Source organism: Psammomys obesus, unplaced genomic scaffold (assembly GCF_907164565.1).
Source record: "Psammomys obesus unplaced genomic scaffold, mPsaObe1.curated_primary_1811, whole genome shotgun sequence".
NCBI lineage: Eukaryota > Metazoa > Chordata > Mammalia > Rodentia > Muridae > Psammomys > Psammomys obesus.
In genome coordinates this window covers 10462866-10485786 of record NW_026596143.1, presented here as the reverse complement: position 1 = coordinate 10485786, position 22921 = coordinate 10462866, and the positions used below count along the sequence as shown (strand labels likewise).

The following is a 22921-nucleotide window of genomic DNA, read 5'->3' as shown; positions in this document are numbered from 1 at the left end:
GCCCTCACAGGGAGGATATGGAGAGGAGGGGCCGGGTCTACCTGTTGAAATGGACCTGTGGTTGGGATGCCATTTTGCCATTGTGACTGTGCTGAGAGGTGGGACCTAAAGGAAGTGATCAGGCATGAGGACTCTTCCCATGAATGTGTTAATGCTGTGACCACGAGAATGGGGCTAGCTGCTCAGGGAGCGAGTTCCTGATGTAATGGGAAGTTGGCCTCATGCTTTGTCCTGTGTGTGTCATGTACCCCCTCCCCTGCCACACTAAGATGCAGCAGAAAGGCCTTCATAAGACTGGTCCTTCAATCGTGGATTTCCTAGACTGCAGAATTATGAGAACTGAATTTCTCTTCTTTATAAATTACTCAGTCTGTGGCACTCTGTTACAGAAGCAGAAGGATGGGCTAAGGGGGAAGACTCTGTGTGTGTGCGTGCACGCATGTAGTATTCTAGATGATATTTTATTTGTCTCTAATTTTCATAGATTTCTATCCCAAGCTATGCCATTATTTCTCTGGATAAAAAGCCCACTATATACACTGCAAAATGCACCAAAGCATTTGAATTTTTGGTGAAATAATACTGGCAATATGTGAGAAATGTTGATTCTCGAAAAAAGTGTATTGGATTTTCTGTTTTAAAAAAAGCCACCATAAAGTTCCCTGTTCCTGTCTGCTTCTACATGACAGGAGAGAAGGGGCCTAGAGGTCTCCAGCTTTAGCTAGTGTTGTGAATGCTCAGTGTTAGATGCCATCACAGGGTGTTTCTGTGACAGACCTGATTTGGAGAGGATTGAGGAAGGACCTTGGAACTTTGGGCTAGAGAGCCATTGAGTGTTTAGAGCTTAATGAACATTGTTTGAACTTCGAGGATAATGCTGAGAGCAGCGTAGAAAATGAAGGCTTAGTTGGGCCAGGCCTGTAATCACAGCACTCCAGGAGGCAGAGGCAGGCAGATCTCTGTGAGTTCGAGGCCAGCCTGGTCTTCAAAGTGAGTCTAGGACAGCCAAGGTTACACAGAGAAACCCTGTCTTGAAAAACCAAAAGCCAAAAACAAACAGAAAGAAAGAAAGAAAGAAAGAAAGAAAGAAAGAAAGAAAGAAAGAAAGAAAGAAAGAAAGAAAGAAAGAAAAGGAAAAAAAGAAAGAAAAGGAAAAAAAGAAAAAAACACAAAGGCTTGTAGAGTTTCAGAAGGAATTTGGAGAGTCCATTAAAGACTCCATCAGTGCTGTTCAATATTTTGAGCTTTAAGGTAGATGAGGTTGAAGAATTGGCTGTGGTTAAGAAGAGTCCAGAACCACTAAGGTAAATGTCTGCTTTACTGGGTCAATTGACCCTGGTTTGCTGGAACTGAGAAATAAGTGTTGATTAAGAAGAGAGCAGAATCACTGAGGATCATAAATTTGGGGGCATTTTCTCAGGCTAATCACTTACCAAGGCTCCACCTTATGCTAGCAATTGAACTTGGTAATATGTAAAATTCTTCTTCATGGTATCGGTTTGGAGGCATGGAGGAGTCATGGGGAGCAGCTGAGGCTTGTCATTGTGAGAGGCCAGGAGAGGCCACTGGTGAAGGTGCAGCCTCAGCTGAAGTAGAAGTCTCAGGACTGAAGGGGTCATAGAGAGAAGTTGAGGCTTGGCACCGTGTAGCAGGGTTAGCGCCCCTGAAGAGAGCCTAGGAGGGGATATTGGCAGAACTATGGCCCAGTGGCAGGAGGAGGAGAACCCACGTTGGAAATTCTACCACCTGAGACAACCACCAAGGACAGCAGCAGCTGTGGAGTGGAGCTGGTCTGAGCCTGTTACATAAGCTATGTATTCTATAGGCCCCTTGGAGCCTAGATTGGGATTGGACCCCAGAATTCTGAGACTGAACTAGATACTGTTGGGGTTTGTTTTACTCCACTTTGATTCGGACTCTGACCTGATTCTTCCTGGAGTAAGAAAGTATTTAACTTATTTTTTTATTTTATAGGATCTCATGATTAAGAGACATTGGAGAGTTTAGAAAGACTGGATATTTTGGGGAGGCTTTGAACATTGACAGAGACTATGACTGTTTTAGAGAGACTGAATTTTTAGAGACTGTGGAACTTTAAAAAAAGTATTTGTTTTATGTTGTGATGTATGAGTTTGTGGGGTTGAACAAGAAAGGAAAGTTCATGGATTAGCAAGTGACGAACTGTGTCAAATTGATGGGTGGTCAATTGTGCTGGCTAGTGCTTTGTCAGCTTATCACAAGCTAGAGTCATTTGGGAAGAAGGAACATCAGTTGAGAAAATGCTCCCAGAAGATTGGCTTGTGGGAAAGCCTGTGGTACATTTTCTTGGTTGTTGTTTTGATGTGGGGGGAACCATCTCTGGGCTGGGGTCTTTGGTGCTGTAAGAAAGCAGACTGAGCAAACCTTGAAGAGTAAAGTAGTAGGAATCATTCCTGTTGGCATACTTTTTAAACTATTTTATTTATGCTTCTTACACTCCTGGCCCCTTCTCCACCCAATCCCTTCTAATACCCTAGTACCAGGTAGGACAAAAAGGAGGTTAGTGGGGAGAGGGGACATAGTTCTATTAGACTATTTCCTGCTGGTTAGGGTTGTTGGGTTCCTTGGGGGCAAGTCCAATCTTCATTTCAGGATATCTCCAACTTCTTCTTGGCAAACTTCATCAACAGCAACCAGGAGCAGCAGGGGGAAAGCACCAGCAGCTTTCTTTCTTTGAGCCCTCCCTCACTTCCTAGGCTCTGGCATTTATTCACTCTCCAGAGTCCTCAGAATTAAACAATCTGCTGCTGATAAGGAGCCTCTCAAAGCCTACATGAGGCAAACAATTTGCTGCTGTGGACAATCTGAATCAGTACCATATCCTACACACCTAGGATCAAAACAAAAACATGTTTACATCCACAACACATTCCTCCATGGTTTCTTGCTTCTGGGTTTCTGCCCTGCTTGAGTTCCTACCTTGGCCTCCTTTTGTGATGGACTGTGATGTGTTACTATAAGCTGAACTAAAGATAACCCTTTCCTCCACAAGTTGCTTTTGGTCATGGTGTTTCATCACAGCAATAGAAATGCTAAGACAAGCCTCCAGGCAACTAAATATGGGGCTGCACTGATAGCTGTTTGGAAAAGAGGAGTGAGGAGGGCTACTTGCAAGAGTGGGAGATATAGAATTCACTTTTAGCTCCATGATGTCTTCTCCTTTAACTTTTTCTCATCATGTCACCTTTTGCTTTCTTTTCTCGTACTTGAGTTGTCAAATGGATTTTTGTTTGTTGAGATAAGGTTTCTCTGTGTATCCCTGGTTGTCCTGGAACTAACTCTGTAGACCATTTGGCCTCGAAATTAGAGACCTGCCTGTCACTGCCTCCTGAGTGCTGTGTTAAAAGACCTGTGCCATCACCCCTATTACTAAAATGGGTTTTAGCTCCCCCCCCACTCCCCTTCATCTCATCCAAAGTTGTCTTCTGAGAGGGGTGTAGTAGGGCATGTGTTTTTCCTCCCAGCCTGAAACTCCTGGAATAATGACTCATAAGACTCAAAATATATTTATTTACAAGTACCTAGGCCATATAGCTAGGCTCTTCTCTGACCAGCTCAGAACTTAAAATAACCCATTTATTCTAATCTACATTCTGCCACATGGCTGGTTACCTCTGCTCAGATACCATGTATCTGTCCTTCTCACATATTCCCTGGGGAATTATGCCTGCCTGCTCTATCCCAGAATACTGCTGGATGTCCCTTTTTCTATTCTACCCTTTCCTATAGGACGTAGGTTTTTAAATTGACAGACAATGCATCCATACAATACACAAGATATTATCTCTATAGAGGGGTCTGTCTGTTCATAGTAAGATATTAACTATTGATCAGGACAATGTCTCAGACAACTGATAACTAAGTTTTAGTCAAGCCAGTAGAGGCTTTAACTAAAAACTGCATCACCCCCCCCAAAAAAAAAACCCACCACCATGAATCACGATACCCATGTGACAACCCCTTCACCATGTGGAATTCTCTCCTTAGGGATCTGCACTCTCTACTGGAGACCTGCATGCAGTCAACATAGAACAGTGTTCCATGTGCGCTATCTTAGCCACCCCGTCCAAGCCACTGAGCAGCCAGTTCCTAGTGGACACTGAGACTATCATGGCCACCCTCAACATCCAGTCCCTGAGGATCAGATGCCATACCTCAGTGCCTTCAGTGCCAGGTCAGAACTCCTGAGAGGAAGAGCCTAGGGAGGGTGGGATAAAAAAAGATAATTAACCTGTCCACAAATACTTGAGTTGTGAGGAGGGAGAAGGATTAGGACAGATGTCTCAGATTTTCTGACTCTTACAATACTATGGTAGGAATAATCCAGTTATTTCCTCTGGAATTCTAAGTCAAATGAAAACCTGTATCCATCTTCCAGGTGGAATTCATATAAACTGTTTTTTTTTTTTTTTATTTTAAGGGGAAAATATACTGAAATGTAAGAGACATTATTTTTGCTATTATTAAAAAATAATTTTATTCATTATTGAAAAAAATTTGCTAATATTGGAAAGCATAGGAACTACTGTATTATTGCAACAAGAGATATTACTAATCAATTCTCATTGACTCTTACGGATGCTATTCAGTTATTGTTTTAAAGCCTTAACTTCCTTTATAGGTCAGAAAGATACTAAAAATTGATTCTAAATTTTTTTGAGACAGTGTCTTACTATGTAAGACTAGGTTAAAAGTGTGCCCACCAAGCTCAGCCAAATGTTGTTTTGTTTTGTCTTGTTTTTATAGCCAGTGATTATCCATCTTTTACTAATTCTGGGAAAAGATACTGATTTTCTGTGATGTATTAGGTCTCTGTCCAGAGCCAGAGGTTGGCGCATAATGGACTAATTGATGGTTGGACAGTTTGGTTGTCATAACTGGAGAGACCTTGCCAGTGTAGTTGGTAGGTTTCAGTACACAGGGCAGCCCCACGTGATAAAGGTCAGTAGTTCTGAGATTGAGCAAGTTTGTCCCTTGCATCTGGTGAGCCTTTGATAGAGTCAGGAGATCTTCCACATCCTGACGTTCCGCTAATCTCACATAGGAAGCCAACTTCACTGTAAAATACAGACTCATTCCAGGATGTTGGGCTTAGGTGAACAGAAGTGAGGACTCCGTAAGGGCATCCAAAGGAGCCATATGAGCACCAGGCCTCCTGGACACGTACATGGGAAGCTTGAAGGGTCGCCAGTGATGCCCTGATTGCTACCCCATCACACTGCAGGGGCAACAGTTAGCAAACCTAGGCAGCGAACTAAATCATTTGAACATAGATGATAATTAAGTTTATCTCGCAGGACTCTGCTTGCTACCCTCCCCACATCAAAGACTATTCTTTACAGAATCCCAAGGCATTCCAGGCAGAGACAGGGTTCTCAGAGTGGGGTGCCACTAGGCTCTGAAGAGTGGAAAGAAGACATGAGCAATATACATCAGAGGCTCTTGAGGCGACAGATAACACAGAGCTAGGAGCCTATTGCAGGGTCTCTAGAAGCACTCACGAAACAGCAGCACCAGCCCATCAGCAGTCTTCTAAAAGTTCTCTGAGAATGTTAACGTGGCTGTGATAGCACTCAAACACCTTGCTTCTCAGAGACACCACACCACACCATCCCTCCCCAAAAGAGAGGAGACCAAATATACATTCAACTCTCTGTACCAAAGGTTCTTCATCTATTGATTCAAGCCAACCACAGACAGAATGTATTCAGGGGAAAATACATCTATATCAACCATCTAAGCATTTACAGACCTTACATTGTTGTTCTTCAAACCTTAGTATTATAGATATTTACACTATATTAGGTATCATAGGCCCTCTGAGGTAATGTGAGGTCCTTGGGAGAATGCCCGTTGGTGATATGCAAGTAACTATGGTATTTTCAGAGAAAGGTCTTGAGCATCCAAGGATTGGTATTTATGGGGACTCCAATTTCTGTAGCTATCAAGGGACAATTTTGCTAAATGCAGAAATGAATTTGGGATTTGGACCAGAAAGTAACTTTGCATTGGATCACATTGTGTTACTGTATATCTGACCAACTTTTATGAGCTGTTTATTTGCACTTGTTGTCTCTTTGTTCTTTGTAGAAGAAAAGAATGCAAAATGCTTTCATAAAAAAAGTACAAAAGGAAGTTGCCAGCAGATCCCCATTCTCACTGAACTAAGTAAGTTGTATTTCAAGCTGACTGTTCAAGGGAGAGACTTCTAGTTGATGCCTCAGGTTCTTTCTAGAATCTGCAGGCAGGGGCTACAGAACAAAAATGGGCTCCAGAGACCTTATGGGGCTGTTTGGATGCTCTGTTGGCCTTCTACTCAACTAGAGACATCATGCATTGAAGCTTGTTCTAAACCTCTAAACCTATGCCTGTCAGTCTATTGCAACCACCTTGAAGCTTAGATGGCCACAAGTTTAATGTGTATCTTAATTGTTTCTTCCCTTTTAACCATCTCTAACTTCCAAGATATAATACATTACATGTATAGTGAGAAGAAATGGTTAATTAAGTTGGTGGGCAGGAGATGAGGTGTGTCTAGCCACTTAGCAGGGACCACAGGATTTATTCAGTTAAAGACCTTCTGGAAACAGACACCCACCATCACATTAGCTAACAAAACGTCTTCCAGACCATCCCCTCTTTGCTCCTCTTTGCTGGAAAGGGTCAGGGTGAAATGGGGGTGCTACAGGTCTAGTTTTGGTATAAAATATGCAACCTAAGGGAGAATGGAGAGGAATTTTGAGGTCAATGGTTTAAATGACCTAGCAGAATTAAGACAAAGTTTTATGGTGTGTGTATGTATAAGTTAGAGGACGTGGACAGTCGGTTTTCCCCTCTAACCACATGTGTCCCAGGGATCAAACTCTGGTAATCAAGCCTGGAAGCAAGTACTTTTACCCACTGAGCCTTCTCTCCAGACCCCACTTTATTTTTTGAGACAGGGTTTGTCATTGGCCTGGAGCTCACCAAGTGAACTAATGTGGCTGGTAGTGCTCCAGGGTCCATCTGCCTCTTTATCCCAGCACTGAGACTATAAGCATGGACCACCAACCCAGCCTCTCTGTTTTAATTTTTAATTATATTTTAATTGATGTTTATGGGTGTTTTGTGTGAATGCCTGTATATCATGTGACTCCCTGGTGCTCACAGAGGCCAAAAGGAAACGTGGGATCCCCTGGAACTGGAGTTTCAGACAATTGTGAGCCACCATGTGGATGCTGGGAAATGATCCTAAGTCCTCTGGAAGAGCAGCCAAGTGCCCTTAACTGCCGAGGCATCTTTTTTTTTTAGTCTCGTAGCTTTTTAAACATAGATTCAGACAACTCTTTCTGCTGTGTGGTAAGCCATTTACTGACGGAGCTATGTCTTTATGTCACTCCACAGTGACATGGGGCCCTCTCCCCCACAGAGGTTTGCTGTGCCAGAGAGAATAGGGTTTAAGAGTATAGACAGCAATCTCTCATTTCCCATGTGTGCTGTCCCTGCCTTTCCATCTTGTTGCCTTGCAGAGAATCCCTCCAACATCCACTTTATTGAGCAGATCGGTGGACTGGATGGGAAAGTCAAAGGAACTAGCTTACATCTCAGCACTGCCTTCTCCACGGGCACCGTCTTTTCAGGAAACTTCTTGGATTCTCTCCTGGCTACGGTAGGTGCAGATGAGCCAGAGACCCCAGAGCAAGCCCTCCTGGAGAGGCTGCAGCTCACAGTTCTAATCTCGTTTTAATTTTCTAAAAAGGCAACTCTGCAAGCTTTTCATTTTTTTAATGTTTTCACACTTTCAAGATTATAATCTTTCAGTCCTGGTGCAGAGATCCTAGATGCCTGGGGACATGGGTACTGAACTTGGATCTTCACATTCATCTGGGCAGACTAGGCCTCTTAGTGACAGAGCTCTATAGATCATCCTAGTAGCTCATATAAGGAGACACAGGACTTTCAAGGGAAAAGGTTTGGCCTTGGATAGGAGCATGAGGTTTGTTCAGATCTAAGTCAAGTCTTCCTTTGCATTGCCCCTCTCTTGGGCTCCATTTTAAGCACCTGGTGATGGCTCAGTAAGTCTATGGCAGTAACCAGATGCCTGGCATGCATTATAGGGATCCCCATAGATAGAGTCATGTTATATAAAATACATTAAGACTCTTAAAGACTTCTCTACCCCGGCTAGTTCCCAAATAATTCACAGAGAGACTGTAATTTATTTTATAAGCTTTAAGGCGCTAGAGCTGGGCAGATATCTACCCTCTAAGCTATTTTACTATCTCCCAGCTACATATCCTAAGTTACTTGCCAATAAGTTATCCTGTCTGGGCTGGATCGCTACATCAGTCTGTACTCATGGCCACATGCTCATGGTTCATTCCGTCCCATGGTTACTTCCTTCTTTCTTGCATCCTCTCCTCTTGCTGCATCTTCTCTTTTCTCTCGCTCATGATTTCCCAAGCCCCGCCTACCTCTTTTCTGCCCAGCTCAGGCTGTCAGCAACATTATTAACCAATCAGGAATAATTGGGAGGCAAAGTTACACAGCATCACTTGTTGTATGTGAGAATGTGCTTGTCTGGGGTGTAACCAGAGTAACCAGATCTTGGGGGCCAGTTATTAGCATTAGAATACATAGTACCTGACCAACCCAAACAGAGTCCACTCTGAAATAGCAATTGAACATCCACATTGTTCTGTGCACTGTGCAAGGATACAGCAGTAACTGGCTTAAACATGGGTGACTAGTAACATAGAAAAAATGTATACAAGGGCAAAGGTCAGGGGAGATAGGAAATATGGGACTTCAGGAAAAGGGTTTTCATTATGACCAGGGAAGGGGATGACAGATAATGACACATGGCAAGTCATTATCTGGAGGAGAATGGATGCTGCTCAGAGCCCTGTGGAAGAATGTTCTATGCAAGAGTAAGGTAAGAGCTTACCCAGGGTATCTGAGGAATTTGAACTTGTCTTAGTCCCAGAGAGTCTATGTGCAGCCATTTGTGAATGAATGAATGTACGAACTCCTGAAAGGAAATCACACAATCCATCACCTCACAGATTCCTCCCTCTAGGATAGTTCAAGAGACGGTTACAAAAAGACCAAGCATCAATATACAGATCTTAAATGCACAAGGCTCTGAGGAAAGTTAGGGAAACACTCTGCTTTCTGTAATTCCACGTGGAGAATCAGGTGTTATTCCTGAAGTGTGTGGTTGCCTCAAACTGCCTCAAAGGCAGTTTGCACGCTCAGGATAGCATGGCTGATTTATGTACAAGTCTCTTCATGGCCTCCATGCTCTTTAGTCCTGAGGAGATTACATGGCTCTACTCCCCTTACCACAGGAAACATCACAAAGACCCCATCGAGCTCTCAGATAAACACCATCACCTTGGTACTATTAGATGAGCCGACAGGCCATCCTGAAGGGTAAGCAACATTAACCCCCGGCCAAGCTGCACACGTTTGCATTGAAGGGAATCAATTCAGGTTACTTTTCTGAGGTAAGCCTTGGTAGCTTTGTAACTGGATGCCACCAATGTGTCAGTCAGCCTTCTAACCGTTAAACTGGCATAAGAGGCAGAAGGTGACCGTTGATGAGCTTGACCTGTTGGAGAGAGACATTGTAGAGGGGGTGCAGCTCTCTGTTCTCTTCAGATTCTCTTAGGCTGTGGACAGCCTAAACATTGAGATGTAAATCACTGTCTGCTAGGCCACACACACACAGGAAAAAAGCCAAAAGTTCTATTTAGTTGTCAAAAGAACAGTGTCTTAGTGCATTTTCATATTGTTATAGCGAAATGTGTGTGGCTGAGTAATTTGTAAACAACAGACTGTACTTGGCTCAGAGTCTGGAGGCTCCGAAGCCCAAGGGCAGTGCTGGCATCACTTGGAATGTCATGCAGGAGCTTCCTGCTGTGGTTTTCACTGTAAAGAAGAGACAAAGGAGTGAGGGGACAAACATCCTTTTCAATCAAGAATCTATCCTTGTGGTAAGCCACACTCTAATTAGACGATGGATTGACCTGTTCATGGGTGTTCTACACTCAGAACTAATGAGGCATAAATGTCCCACCACTTAACACCACTGCATGGTGAATTAAGTGTTCCGTGTACGCTTTTTGAGGGATATGTTGTAACATAGCTGGAAGGATAGATGGAAAAAGAGCTGGAATTGTAGAAATTAAAAAATAACAGGCTGGGTGTTGGTGGTACACACACCTTTAATCCCAGCACTCAGGGAGGCAGAGGCAGGAAGATCTCTGTGAGTTTGAGGCCAGCCTGATCTACAGAGTGAGTTCTAGGACAGCCAAGGCTACACAGAGAAACTCTGTCTTGAAAAACAAAACAGAAATAAATAAGTAAATAAATGAGGAAAAGAAAAATAAATAAAATAACACATACTATAAGCCATCCTAGAAACACATTTTCATATAGTCTTGAACTAGATGTTGGCACTATGACTTGGTGATGCCTCCTGTCACTCCCTGTGTAAACTTGAGCTTGGTCATGTACAGTCTGAGTGCCACATCCTCCCAACATGTCTTTGTTTATTGGACAAGTGGGTTTTTGTCAGTGGAAGATGTCGACATCTTCCTGGGGAGGAAAATAAGCTACATAAAACCTCAGAAGATGGGAAAGAGACAAGGCTACAAAGGTGTGTCCTTTAGAAGTGTTTCTCACATGAATTCAAAAGTAAGGCTGGCTGGCACCTAACCACTAAGATACCTTAGTACTACACATTCAACTTAGGACTGTGTCTTGGTTAAATGGGTAAGAGCCTGGGTAGCAATGGAGCATCAGTGGAAGGCACCCTTATTCCAAGGAGGCTAGTTCGGATCCTGAACCGCTAAACACTCACCCAGTGCCTTCTGTCCCAGCTATTAAATCTCAGTATGTGTGGCACAGCGACATGAACACACTGCAACACAGTGATATGATGAGCTGAACCAAACCCTTGAAAATAATCAGAGAGAGTGCTGTATTCTCTTTTCTCCTTCCCACTAGACTTGCCAGCCTCCTAGTGCTATGGCTTCTAATCACCTCATCCACATGGAAAAAGAAACAGCCAAGGCTCTGAAGGCCTTTTCCCCAAGCCTCCAGTTCCATTGACTCCTCTCTTCCTGGTACCATTTACCTTTTCAAATTTTTTTTATTCTTATCTCTTTGTGTATGTGTATGCCTGCTTGTATGTACACCATATGTGTCCAGTGCTCCTGGAGACCAGAAGAGGGCACTGGATCCCCCCTGGAATTGGAATTACAGGTGTTTATCAGCTGCCAGATGTGAGTGCTAGGAACTGAATCTATGTTCTCTGCAAAAGCAGCAAGTACTCCTAACAGCCAAGCCATGTCTCCAGACCCAAATTACACTATATTTTAAAAAATATTATGTCTAAATATTGAGGTGAGAGTTGTGCACATGAGTGCAGATACCCACAGATATCAGAAGCAGGTGCCAGATCCCCTGGAGCTAGAGTCACAGGTGCTTGTAAGTCACCCAAGGTAGGTGCTGGGGTACTCAAGTCCATCTCTGGCCTGTGAATAACCTCAGAGAGAGAAAACTATTTGCCATCATCGAGGTGGTACAGTAATAAAGGTTCTTTCTAAGCGCCATTTTATTTCCCCATTCACATGTGACTTCTCAGCCAGATTGCTGGAGGAAGACAACATCTTATTCCTTCCAGTAAAGTCCAGGTGGTATCAACGTGCCCTGTGGCTGCCATTCACTCCAGCATGTGTCCTTGACAGACATTGCTGATGCCCCCGGCTCTCCTCCTCTATAGTGTACATGCCCAGCTTCCTCAGGCAGTCTTCTAGGCAACTTGGCCTCACAAATTCTTTTTTTTTTTTTTTAAGGCTTATCACATTACTTTTAGTTATGTGTATATGTCTGTGCATGGATATATGCACCTGAGTGTTGGAGCCCGTGGAGGCCAGAGGTGTGGTTTGCAGGCCTCACAGCTAAGTCAGACCATCTACTGCTTTCCTCCCTTGCGGCTTGTACAGCACCTTTGGATACCTCAAGAGCTCGTCCTTGGGGAGGAGGCGTCTAGGCCAGTTCTTGCTTGTTACCTCCTCATCCTGAGTCTGGAATGTATGGTTTCTTTGGCAATAGGTTCTAACCTTCAACTTGTGGGAGGCAAGCAAAGCAGGCATAGCCTACATTATTTTGAGAAACTCCTGAGCCTCCAACCACTCCAAGAGAAGTTTCCATTCTGGGCACTGGGGGTTTTGTTAGCTATGATAGTGGGGGAGTATTATCACCCTGTGTGGCATAATTCCACTTAAACTTTGAGCTTTTAGTATATTCCTCTCTGGCTTCTTCAAATATTCTTAGTATTACTTATCTCTCCTTCCCTCTTTTCTCTGTTTTACCCTCCTTTCCCAGTTAAAATCCTCTTCCCTAGGATATCTTTTTTTTTTTTTTTTTTTTTTGTCATAAGGCATGTTGAATGTTTCAAAGTTCAACGTTTTCTTGAATCATATTCTGCAACTATTGAAATTATCATGTGATTTTTGTCTTTGGGTTCATTTATGTTTTATCATATCTATTGACTTAGGAATGTTGAAACAACCCTCCATCTCTGGGACAGATTGTATAGATGATCTGTTTATGTCTGCATTTAGTTTTTTAAGTATTTTGAGAATTTTTGTATCTGTTCATCAGGGATATTTGTCTGTACTTTTTTTTTTTTTTCCTGTTGCGGTTCTATTTGTTTTGGCCTTCTGTCCAAGAATTGAGTGCTGGGATTAAAGGCACGTGCCACCATTCCCAGCTTCAGTTTTTATATAATACAATAGTATACTTTTTGTGAAATTGGGTCTGCCAGAGTTTGATGCGTCTGTGTTTAGGATTATAATGCCCTCCTAATTTTTCCCCTTGACTTGGATAAGGTGACTTTCTTTATTTCTTCTGACTGGTTTTGATTTGAAGTTTCTTTTTTTTCAGATATGAGGATATTTATGTTTGCTTGTATTCTGGTCCAGTTGCTTAGAGTACTTTTTCCATCCTTAGACTCTAAGGTGATGCCTATCCTTGAAGATTAGATGAGATGCTCATAGACAATAAAATGATAGGGTTTTTTCTTAATTTATTCAACTAGCCTGTGTCTTTTGACTGGGAGTTGAGGCCATTAAGATTTTAAAATATTAGTATTGGTTGCTGTTACTTTGTTGGTTTGGGGCTGTTGGCCTTCTTAGGTATAGTTTGTGTTTGGGTAATTGTGTCTTCTTTTTCTTTCTGCAGCCTCTTGGCTATGCTCATTCCTCCCTTTGCCACAAAGCATTATAGCCACAGTTAGGGCTGGGAATAGATCTCCAGCGCTGAGAATTGCCCTGGACTTTTGATAGTTATCAGCATGATGTCAGCAGGTGGATCAAGTTCTGAAGCCATGTGTTTGTCCTGTGCTGTAGAGCCCAAGGGTGTACGCGATACATCTTTGTCCCTTGAAGGTACAGGGGCAGTTCCCCTGCCTGGACCTATACCAGTGCCTGTTGGCTCCTTCCTACATTCTCAGCACACTTGGGAGAAACTGCTAGCTAAAGCAGCTACCCAGATATATAATCTGAGAAGTTTCAGGAGAATAAGAAACTTGCCAACACACAAAATGCAAAGCTGGGTGTGGCCAGCAGAGGCCACTGATCAACCAAGAAGCAAATGGGTCACTCAGAAGACAGATAAGATGGACCTTGTGCAGCCCAGACCAAGAGACAGTTCACATGTCTACTGACCTCCCCATGCATGGAAGTCTCCAGGTTTCCAGGGCCCAGAAAGAAGCTACTGCAGCACCTCATCTTTTCCCTTCCCATGAGTGTTTGTTTTCCCACGTGGTTAACAGGATTTCTATGGTTCTAGTTTTCAACTATTTATATTTTTGCTTTGTAGACTTTTCTAGTTTTGTTTACACATATTTCTATTTGGGGGCAAATACGGCCTCCATGTTTCTTCACCTTATCTACGTTTAGAGGTATCTTGACATCACCTTCTTATCTTTTAATGCACCCTGTTTCTACTTTTTATTCTCCTTCTTACATTTAGCTAGGTTTTTTTTTTTTTTTTAACTTTTTCACTACTGGAATTTTTTTTTTAATTTGACTTTCCATCTTTCTCCAATCTCATGTTTTTTTCTTGTTCACTCCTTCGTGCCACTATTTTTCACTCTCCTTTTTTCTGCTTTTGTCTATTTACTGTGACTTTTCTTCTGCTTCATTTACCATTCCTGCACTTGCCCGAGATAATGTTTAACTTCATAGCACATTCTACGGCCGTTTTGCTCTTGTCAGATCTGTGGTCATTGATAACATACTGTTAGGCTATAAATGACTCAAGCGTGTGTTTCTACCTTGTATGACTTGACGATATAGCTGCTACAGCACTTTGTTCCCTTTTTGCTGCTGTGTGCTGGAGCTGAGCTTTCGAAGCTAGGCTGTTCAGTGCGAAGAGCCACGTGAACAGGAAAGGCATGGGAACCAAAAGATGCACAAAAGCGCAACATAACCACAGGAGAGATGAGGCCTCCACAGTATCAGAATTCATCAGCTGGACTCAAAGACATTGAAACTAGTGAAATTCCACATGAGGACGCAAGACTTTTCTGGTGAAAAGGTCAGTGACTGGAACGAGGACACACATATCAGATGAATCCGACCCTGGGCCCTCGAGGGGGAAGCAGTATTGCGAACAAAGCCAGCGGACTGGACAAGAGGGTCAAAAGGATGGACTAAAAGTCAGCCAGATGAAAGAAAGTTTAGTAAGAAAATGGAAATTTTGAAAAAAAAAAGATAGAAATGTGGGAAGCAAAAAATAAAATAAAACAGAACAATGGAGAGCATGTCCATCAGTTCTAAAAAAAATCCTCAGCCACCAGTGAGATGAAGATTAAACTGCACTGAGATTCTGTCTCATGCAGGGCAGAATGGCCATCAAAACAAACAACAACAAAGGCTGGCCAGGGTGTAGGGTACTGTGGACCTTAGTCACAGCTGCTGGGAAGGTAAATTTCTATAGACACTGTGAAAATCTAAAACTTTGGCTGAAAGATGACCCAGTGGTTATGAGTGCTCGCTGTACAATAACAGGGTGCAGAGTTTAGATTTCAGCACCAAATGACAGGCCGAGTGTGGACCTGTGCACACCAGATGGTGATGGAGGCAGGAGAGTTACTAGGTTTTGCTGGCTGCTAACCTAGCCGAAGTAATGCAAGATCCAGGGACAGAGACCCTGCCTCCACACGGACCATCACCCAAATGTGTGCATGCACCTTGTGCACATACATGCGCACAGAAAAAAACTTTTAATGAGCTTTATTATTCTTTTAAAAAACTTGCCTCAGGAAGCAGAGACAGGTAGATCTCTGTGAGTTCAAGGCCAGGATGGTCTACAGACTGGAGTTCTAGGACAACCAGGGATACACAGAGAAACCCTGTCTCAAAAAATAAACAAACAAAACCCTTGCAAAATAAAATATCACATAAATTCCCGTATCCAAAGATTATGCAAATTAAGGAACTGATAAACAGAATTGACATTCTAAAAAAAGTAAATATTTTTTAAATTGACTTTCTTCTAAAAATGGAATTTGTAAGTAAAAAGTTAAATAAGAACTATTATGTGATCTAACTCCTAGGCATATATTCAAAGGGCTCCAAGCCAACATACTACAGAAAGACTTAGACATCTGTATTTATAGCTGTGCTGTTCACAACAGATGAGAAACAAAACCAGCCAAAAACCCATCAACATGGAAACACATAAAATGTGGTACATAAGCACAATGGAATTTTCCACAGCCATAAAGAAGAAGTCATGAGATTTACAGGAAAATATGCACCCACAAATCATTATGTTAAGTGGAATAAGGCAAATGCAGAAAAACAAATACCATGTTTCCTTCACATGCAGAATCTAAAGTTTTATATATGCATTCGTGTGTGCTATTTAAAGGAGGTGGGGAATATGCAGAGCAGTAGAATGTGCAATAGAAAAGTAGAGACCAACTAGGGCGATAAAGGAAAGCAATTGGATGGGGGAGAACAGTGGGGAGGGGAGGAAAATATAAAGACACAAACACACGCAGATACCATCATGAAACCCATTACTTTGTTTTGTCAACTTCAAAAATAAATAATGAATAAAACTCTGAGATACTATTTAATTGTCTTAAGAAAATCAATAGCCTTCCTGTATACAAAAGACAAAAGGGCTAAGAAAGAAATTAAGGAAACAACACCCTTCACAATAGCCACAAATGACATAAAGTACCTTGGTGTGAACCTAACCAAGCAAGTCAAAGACTTGTATGAAAACAATTTCCAGTCTCTGAAGAAAGAATTAGAAGAAGATATCAGAAGATGGAAAGATCTCCCATGCTCATGGCTTGGCAGGATTAATATAGTAAAAATGGCCATCTTACCAAAAGCAATCTACAGATTCAATGCAATTCCCATCAAATTACCAACACAATTCTTTACAGACCTGGAAAGAAAAATTCTCACCTTCATATGGAACAACAAGAAACCCAGAATTGCTAAAACAATTCTCTACAATAAAAGATCTTCAGGAGGTATCTCCATCCCTGATCTCAAGCTGCACTATAGAGCAACAATATTAAAAACTGCATGGTACTGGCATAGAAACAGAATGGTGGATCAATGGAACCAAACAGAAGACCCTGACATAAATCCACACACTTATGGACACCTGATTTTTGACAAAGATGCCAAATCCATTCAATGGGAAAAAGACAGCATCTTCAACAAATTGTGCTGGTCTAACTGGAAGTCTACATGTAGAAAAATGCAAATAGATCCATACTTATCAACCTGCACAAAACTGAAGTCCAAGTAGATCAAAGACCTCAACATAACCAGACACACTAAACCACTTAGGAGAAAAAGTGGGGAAGAGCCTTGAACTCATTGGCACAGGAGACAACTTCCTGAACAGAACACCAACAGCACAGGCTCTAAGAGCAACAATCAATAAATGGGACCTCACGAAACTGAAAAGCTTCTGTAAAGCAAAAGACACTGTCCTCAGAACAAAACGACAGCCTACAGATTGGGAAAGGATCTTCACCAACCCTATATCTGACAGAGGGCTAATATCCAGTATATATAAAGAACTAAAGAAGTTAAACAGCAAAAAATCAAGTAATCCAATTAAAAAATGGGGTACAGAGCTAAACAGAGAATTCTCTGCAGAGGAATATCGAATGGCAAAGAAACACTTAAAGAAATGCTCAACCTCATTAGCCATCAGGGAAATGCAAATCAAAACAACCCTAAGATTTCACCTTATACCCATCAGAATGGCTAAGATCAAAAACTCAAGAGACAACACATGCTGGAGAGGTTGTGGAGAAAGGGGAACCCTCCTCCACTGCTGGTGGGAATGTAAACTTGTACAACTACTCTGGAAAGCAATCTGGCGCTTTCTCAGACTCCTAGGCATATATCCAAAAGATTCTCAAGTACACAATAAGGACATTTGCTCAACCATGTTTGTAGCAGACTTATTTGTAATAGCCAGAAGCTGAAAACAGCCCAGATGCTTCTCAGTGGAGGAATAGATGCACAAATTGTGGTATATCTACACAATGGAATATTACTCAGCAATAAAAAACAAGGAAATCATGAAATTTGCAGGCAAATGGTGGAATCTGGAAAAGATTATCTGGAGTGAGCTATCCCAGAAGCAGAAAGATACACATGGTATATACTCACTCATATAGACATGTAATATAGAATAAGCCTACTAAAATCTGTACACCTAAAGAAACTAATCAAGAGGGAGGACTCTTGCTAAAATGCTCAATTCCTATCCAGAAAGGCAAAGAGGCTGGACATCAGAAGAAGGAGAAAAGAGGGAACAAGTCAGGAATCTGACACAGAGGACCTCTGAAAAGCTCTGCCCTGCAGACTATCAAAGCAGATGCTGAGACTTATGGGCAACCTTGCGGCAGAGTGCAGGGAAGCTTATGAAAGAAGTGGGAAACAGTAAGATCTGGAGAGGACAGGAACTCCACAAGGAAAGCAACAGAACCAAAAAAATCTGAGCACAGGGGTCTTTCCTGAGACTGATACTCCAACCAAGGACTATGCATGGAGATAACCTAAGACCCCTGCACAGATGTAGCCCTTGGCAGTTCAGTATCCAAGTGGGTTCCATTGTAATAGGAACAGGGACTGTCTCTGACATGAACTTATTGGCCTGCTCTTTAATTACCTCCCCCTGAGGGGGAAGCAGCATTACCAGGCCATAGAAGAAGACACTGCAGCCACTCCTGATGAGACCTAATTGACTAGGATCAGAAAGAAGGAAAAGAAGTCCTCCCTATCAGTGGACTTGGGGAAGGGCATGCATGTAGAAGGTGGAGGAAGGGAGGGATTGGGATGGGAGGAGGGAGAGAACCACAGGGGGGATACAAAGTGAATAAAGTGTAATTAATAAAGAAAACCTACCATGTAAGAAAGATTGTGGCAGTAATTCTGGAGAAGGGAGTTTATGAAGACACCTCAGAATGTATTGACTCAAGCTTGTTTCAGAGTGAGAACTTGTCCCCATTTCCTCTTTTGGTTTTATCTGGATGTCAGGTGTCTGGTTTGAATAAGAATGGCCCTTTCAGGCTCACATATTTGAATGTTTAGTCATCAGGGAGCGGTGCTATTTGAAAGGATTAAAAGGATTAGTAGGTGTAGCCTTGCTAAAGGAAGTATGTCACTGGGGGGTGGGCTTTGGGTTTTCAAAAGCCCACACCAGGCCCAACATCTCTATCTCTCATCCTGGCCTACGGACCAGATGTAGAGCTCTCACTACTTCTCTGCCCCATATCTGCCTGTGTGCCACTATCCTCCAGCCATGATGATGACGTAATCTCTGAAACTGTAGGCAGGTCCACACTAAACACTTTCTTTCACAAGCATTGCCTTGGTCATGGTGTCTCTTCACAGCAACAGAAGAGTGACAAAAACAGCAAGGATTCTAAAACTCTTCTTATCTGACACCTGTAGCTGTTAGGATACTGAAAAGAACTATGGCAACTCTATGTGTTCATGCATGACATCACTGCGTGGCTTTAAGTAGGTCATTATTCAAAGGCATGTAAGTAGATTCACATCCAAGAGACCTCAAGTATAGTTGACAGCAATGTCAGTGCGACGTTAAGGAAAAATTCTGTCTCATTAGGTATATATACATTTACAAAATGCACATTGGTGGCTTGATACACTGCTCTGGTCGTAACAGAGGGAGAGAGCTCAGGGTTGTCAGCGTTATTGCTCACTTTCCAGTGTCTGCTCCTTGGGAACAAGCCCTGCCTCACTGTTTTGTTCTCCTTGCTGTGACTAACCTGGCTCGCTACCCGAACTGCCAACTTGCACTTGATTTTGATAGTGACAATGAAAAGCAATGTTCTGCACCATCCAGCCGACCTGAAACGGTTGTGCTCACTAAATCTTCATGTCCCAGCACCTCTGCCATTCATGGGTTGGCCCTTCTGATTTCACACATGGCTTACCCTTGCTTTCCAGGCCTTCTACAATTACCATGTCCTGGAATTACTTCAGATGCTAGTGACAGGAGGCATAAGCTCTCAGATGGAACAGTATTTAGTTAAGAACAGATACTGTGAGACTCAGGACGGTTGTGCCCCAATCCAGTCTGCAAGGACGCGGTGTAAGCTGGGACTTCTCTCTTTAGAGCAAACTATTCTGTCAGACATCAAGGTGAGTCTACTCTTACCATAATGCATTTTCCTATTTCCTTAACACTCCGAGTTCCTGAAAACAGTCTAGGTTGCTTGGTTTTATAACTGACTTACAACACAGAAATAATGATTGGTAAATATTTAATACAATACAGTGTTACAACTTCAGAGTGGCTGTACACAGTACATTTTCATCGTTTGTGCTACCCTCCAGCTGAATCTGCAGGCCACATCAGAAAGGCCCAACGCTATGTCTGAATGTGTCCCCTAGAGATCCTGTCCTGGAAACTCAGCGCCCCATGCAAACATGTTGAAGGGTGAGCCCATTAAAAGATGATTAGTTGATGGGATGGACTAGATGTCAGGAGCAGGAACAGGTTTTCAGTAGAAGGGCGGGCTTGACCTCCTCCCTTCTTTCTCATGCATGGCCTTTCTTGCCCTTTCACCTTGTCATGAGACAATGCAGCTGTAAGGCTGTTGTCACACGTACTCCCCATGACCTCAGCCTTCCCAGAAGTCCTAGATCCCCTCCGAATTGATTGTAATCTTTTGGGTTTCATTCAATGACAGCATGAGTTAAGTGACTAATTCATTTAGCAGACCAGGAAACTGAGGCTCGCCCGAGGCCAGCACAGTTTCGACCGTGTAGTAGCGGGGGCTCCAGCCAAGGAGTGTGGTCCGTGTTCTCACTATCACCTCAGTACCCAAAATGCTGAAGAATTCTGGTCAGGCTAGCTGTAATCAGGCAGAACGTTGTGACTGAGTCAAAGAAGGTCTCTGGTTCGATAGACTATGCTAAGACTTTCTTAGCCCAGGGAGCTTGTCAAGGGTGGACTACAACAAGATAACAAGTTGGACAACTTGCAGTGGGTCATTTCTGCATCCAGGAACCAAAGCAGAGTGCAGCCTGGTCACAAGGAGTTCTACTTCTCAGTGCTCTGCTTTTCTTTTAGTTTTGATTGCCACTATATCCACCCATCCAGTGTTACAGTCAGGGTGTACGTGAACAAGGAGACATGTTTTATAGATTCAGTGGATACCAGCAGAGGCCACTTCAAAGGAGTGTTGCTCTTTAGACCTCTGTGCTGCACATGTTTTGACACACAGTGTCAAAATGAGCGTGGCCTGTGTTTGGTGCCTGGAAATTCCAGGTGCAGATACCATTGCCATTTAGGCGGTCCTGGATTCTCCCTGGCAGTTGACGAGCAAGTACTAAGCCTGGGGAGCTGCTGCAACACCTCCTGTTGGTCTCTGGGGCAACAGCAGATTGTTGTGCATTGCTGTCCTAAATCTGACCTTTCCTAAGGAATCACAGAACTGAGCAGCTGTTTACCTTGTCTTTCTGGATGCAGATAACCTGTAAGGTTATTGTGTAATTCAAATGCTGACTTTTGTACTCCTCATATCTGGTTGCAGTCCTTGTTCTGAGAATCTCCTGTCTCAATGTTGTGTAAACACTGCTCCCCAATTGTCCCCTGTTGTGCCAATAAAGCAGCTTACAGCCAGTGGCTGAGCAGGGGAGAGAATAGGGCTGGACTCCCTGTCCTCCAGAGGAGGAGTTAGAGACAAAGTAAGGGATTCAGCCAGGAGCAAAGGTCCAGGAGCCATCTGGCAGAGAAAGCCAGAATGTGCAAGTGTCTCAGGGATTTATACTGAGAGGGAGCCAGACTGCCAGAGAAGGTTAAATATAGAGTAATAACTGCTCAAGACTGTGCTGTAAGTCTTGATAAATAAATTCTGTATTAGAGACTTGATTATTTGGGTGATAGCCAAGTTAAGAAAGAAACTGAGAAACAAACACAATTTTATTAAAATAATTTTAACGCCTACCTGCCACTGCCTTTGAACTGTGACCTTGCTGACCATAACTTTAGAGCAAGAATGCTTGAGATTACCAGCAGTTCACCTCTAAAACTGAAGTTCTGGACCTGCTGCTCATTATTAATTCTTAATTGTGGTCAGAAAAGCAAGAGTAGATGAATGTGCAGGAGTACATGTCACTTTCTGCCCCCCAAATGCTCTGGAGAAAACCAGGAGGATAAAAGGATAAGGGTTCCAAACTAACCATAAACTTCAGTAACCTCCCACCTTCCCCTGCTACCCCAGGCAGACGAATGGCCATCAGGCCTTCCAGATGTCTACAACTCAAGGGCCAGCAACAAAAACTCAGGTAAGTTCTTGCAACTGTTTGGTTAAAGTGCTTAGCAAACACCTGTTACTCTGTTCTCTTCCCAGCCAAGAAAAACCTTTGGCCAACTGTTCTGTGGCTCATTGGATACTTATGGGATCCTGTGTGTTGGCTTATACCGTATGATAGATGAAGAGGAGCACAACCCAGAACACAAAAGGGGAGTATGATGGTTTGAAAACTGCTAGCCACCTTTTAAATGTGAGAACCGAGGCCACTTTCTCTCTGTGAAAGCCAAGTCCAGAGCTCCAGAACAGAATGCGGGAGGATAGATAATGATGTAATAATAAGGAAGGCTAGGTCTAGACAGCAGGAACTGTGTGGCCCTATGAGCGCTGACCTTGAAAGGAGAATGGAGATTCTATTCCTATTGAAAACTAAAATGTAGCCTTTAAATAAGAACTGTTATAACTTCCCTCCATCCATGAAGCCACTGGGTACATCAGGGAGACACCCTGATTTTCTGCTAGATTCACTGAGAAATGTTAATGAACGCTCCCCCTAGTCTTTGTGGTTTGTATTCTGAAATATCAGTGTACTTTGTTCAGTACACTTTAATTTTATTAAAAGATCATTCTGCTAGCTGTGGGAAAGAGAGAAGATATCTATCTGGATTAAAGGGAAAGAAAAAAGGATACAATCTAGAACAACACTATTGTGCAGTTCTAAGCCAGGATTGTTACCACAGGAGTGCGAGCAGTTCGTGGACATGGAGAGGTGAAAAAAGTGAAAGAGTAGAAATAGGTTGTTCCATTCCAGGCAAAGGGCAAATAAAATTACTTCAAGTAGTGGGCTCAAGTGAGGAGGAGGAGAAAGAGGGGGAGGAGAGGAAGAAGCAAGAGAAGGAGGAGCAGTGTATTAACAAGAGAAAAGGGATAAATGAACAGTGTAAGGTAAGGCAGGTGTGTGTTTGGGGAGTGTTCTTAGCACTAATTTTTTTTTAGTGTGTAGCCAGTGCAGAGAGGAGAGGGAGGAGGGATGTGCAGAGAGGAGAGGGAGGA

General features: G+C 42.8%; 1 protein-coding gene across 1 annotated transcript in view; it reads left to right on the top strand.

The window, feature by feature from the left end:
• The window catches only part of Kcnu1 (potassium calcium-activated channel subfamily U member 1), an 87216-nt gene that overhangs the window by 62359 nt on the left and 1936 nt on the right, over positions 1-22921 (top strand). The window contains 5 exon segments of the mRNA XM_055593350.1: positions 4027-4213; positions 6130-6207; positions 7548-7687; positions 19557-19751; positions 21968-22092. Coding sequence (XP_055449325.1) covers positions 4027-4213; positions 6130-6207; positions 7548-7687; positions 19557-19751; positions 21968-22092 — 725 coding nt within the window.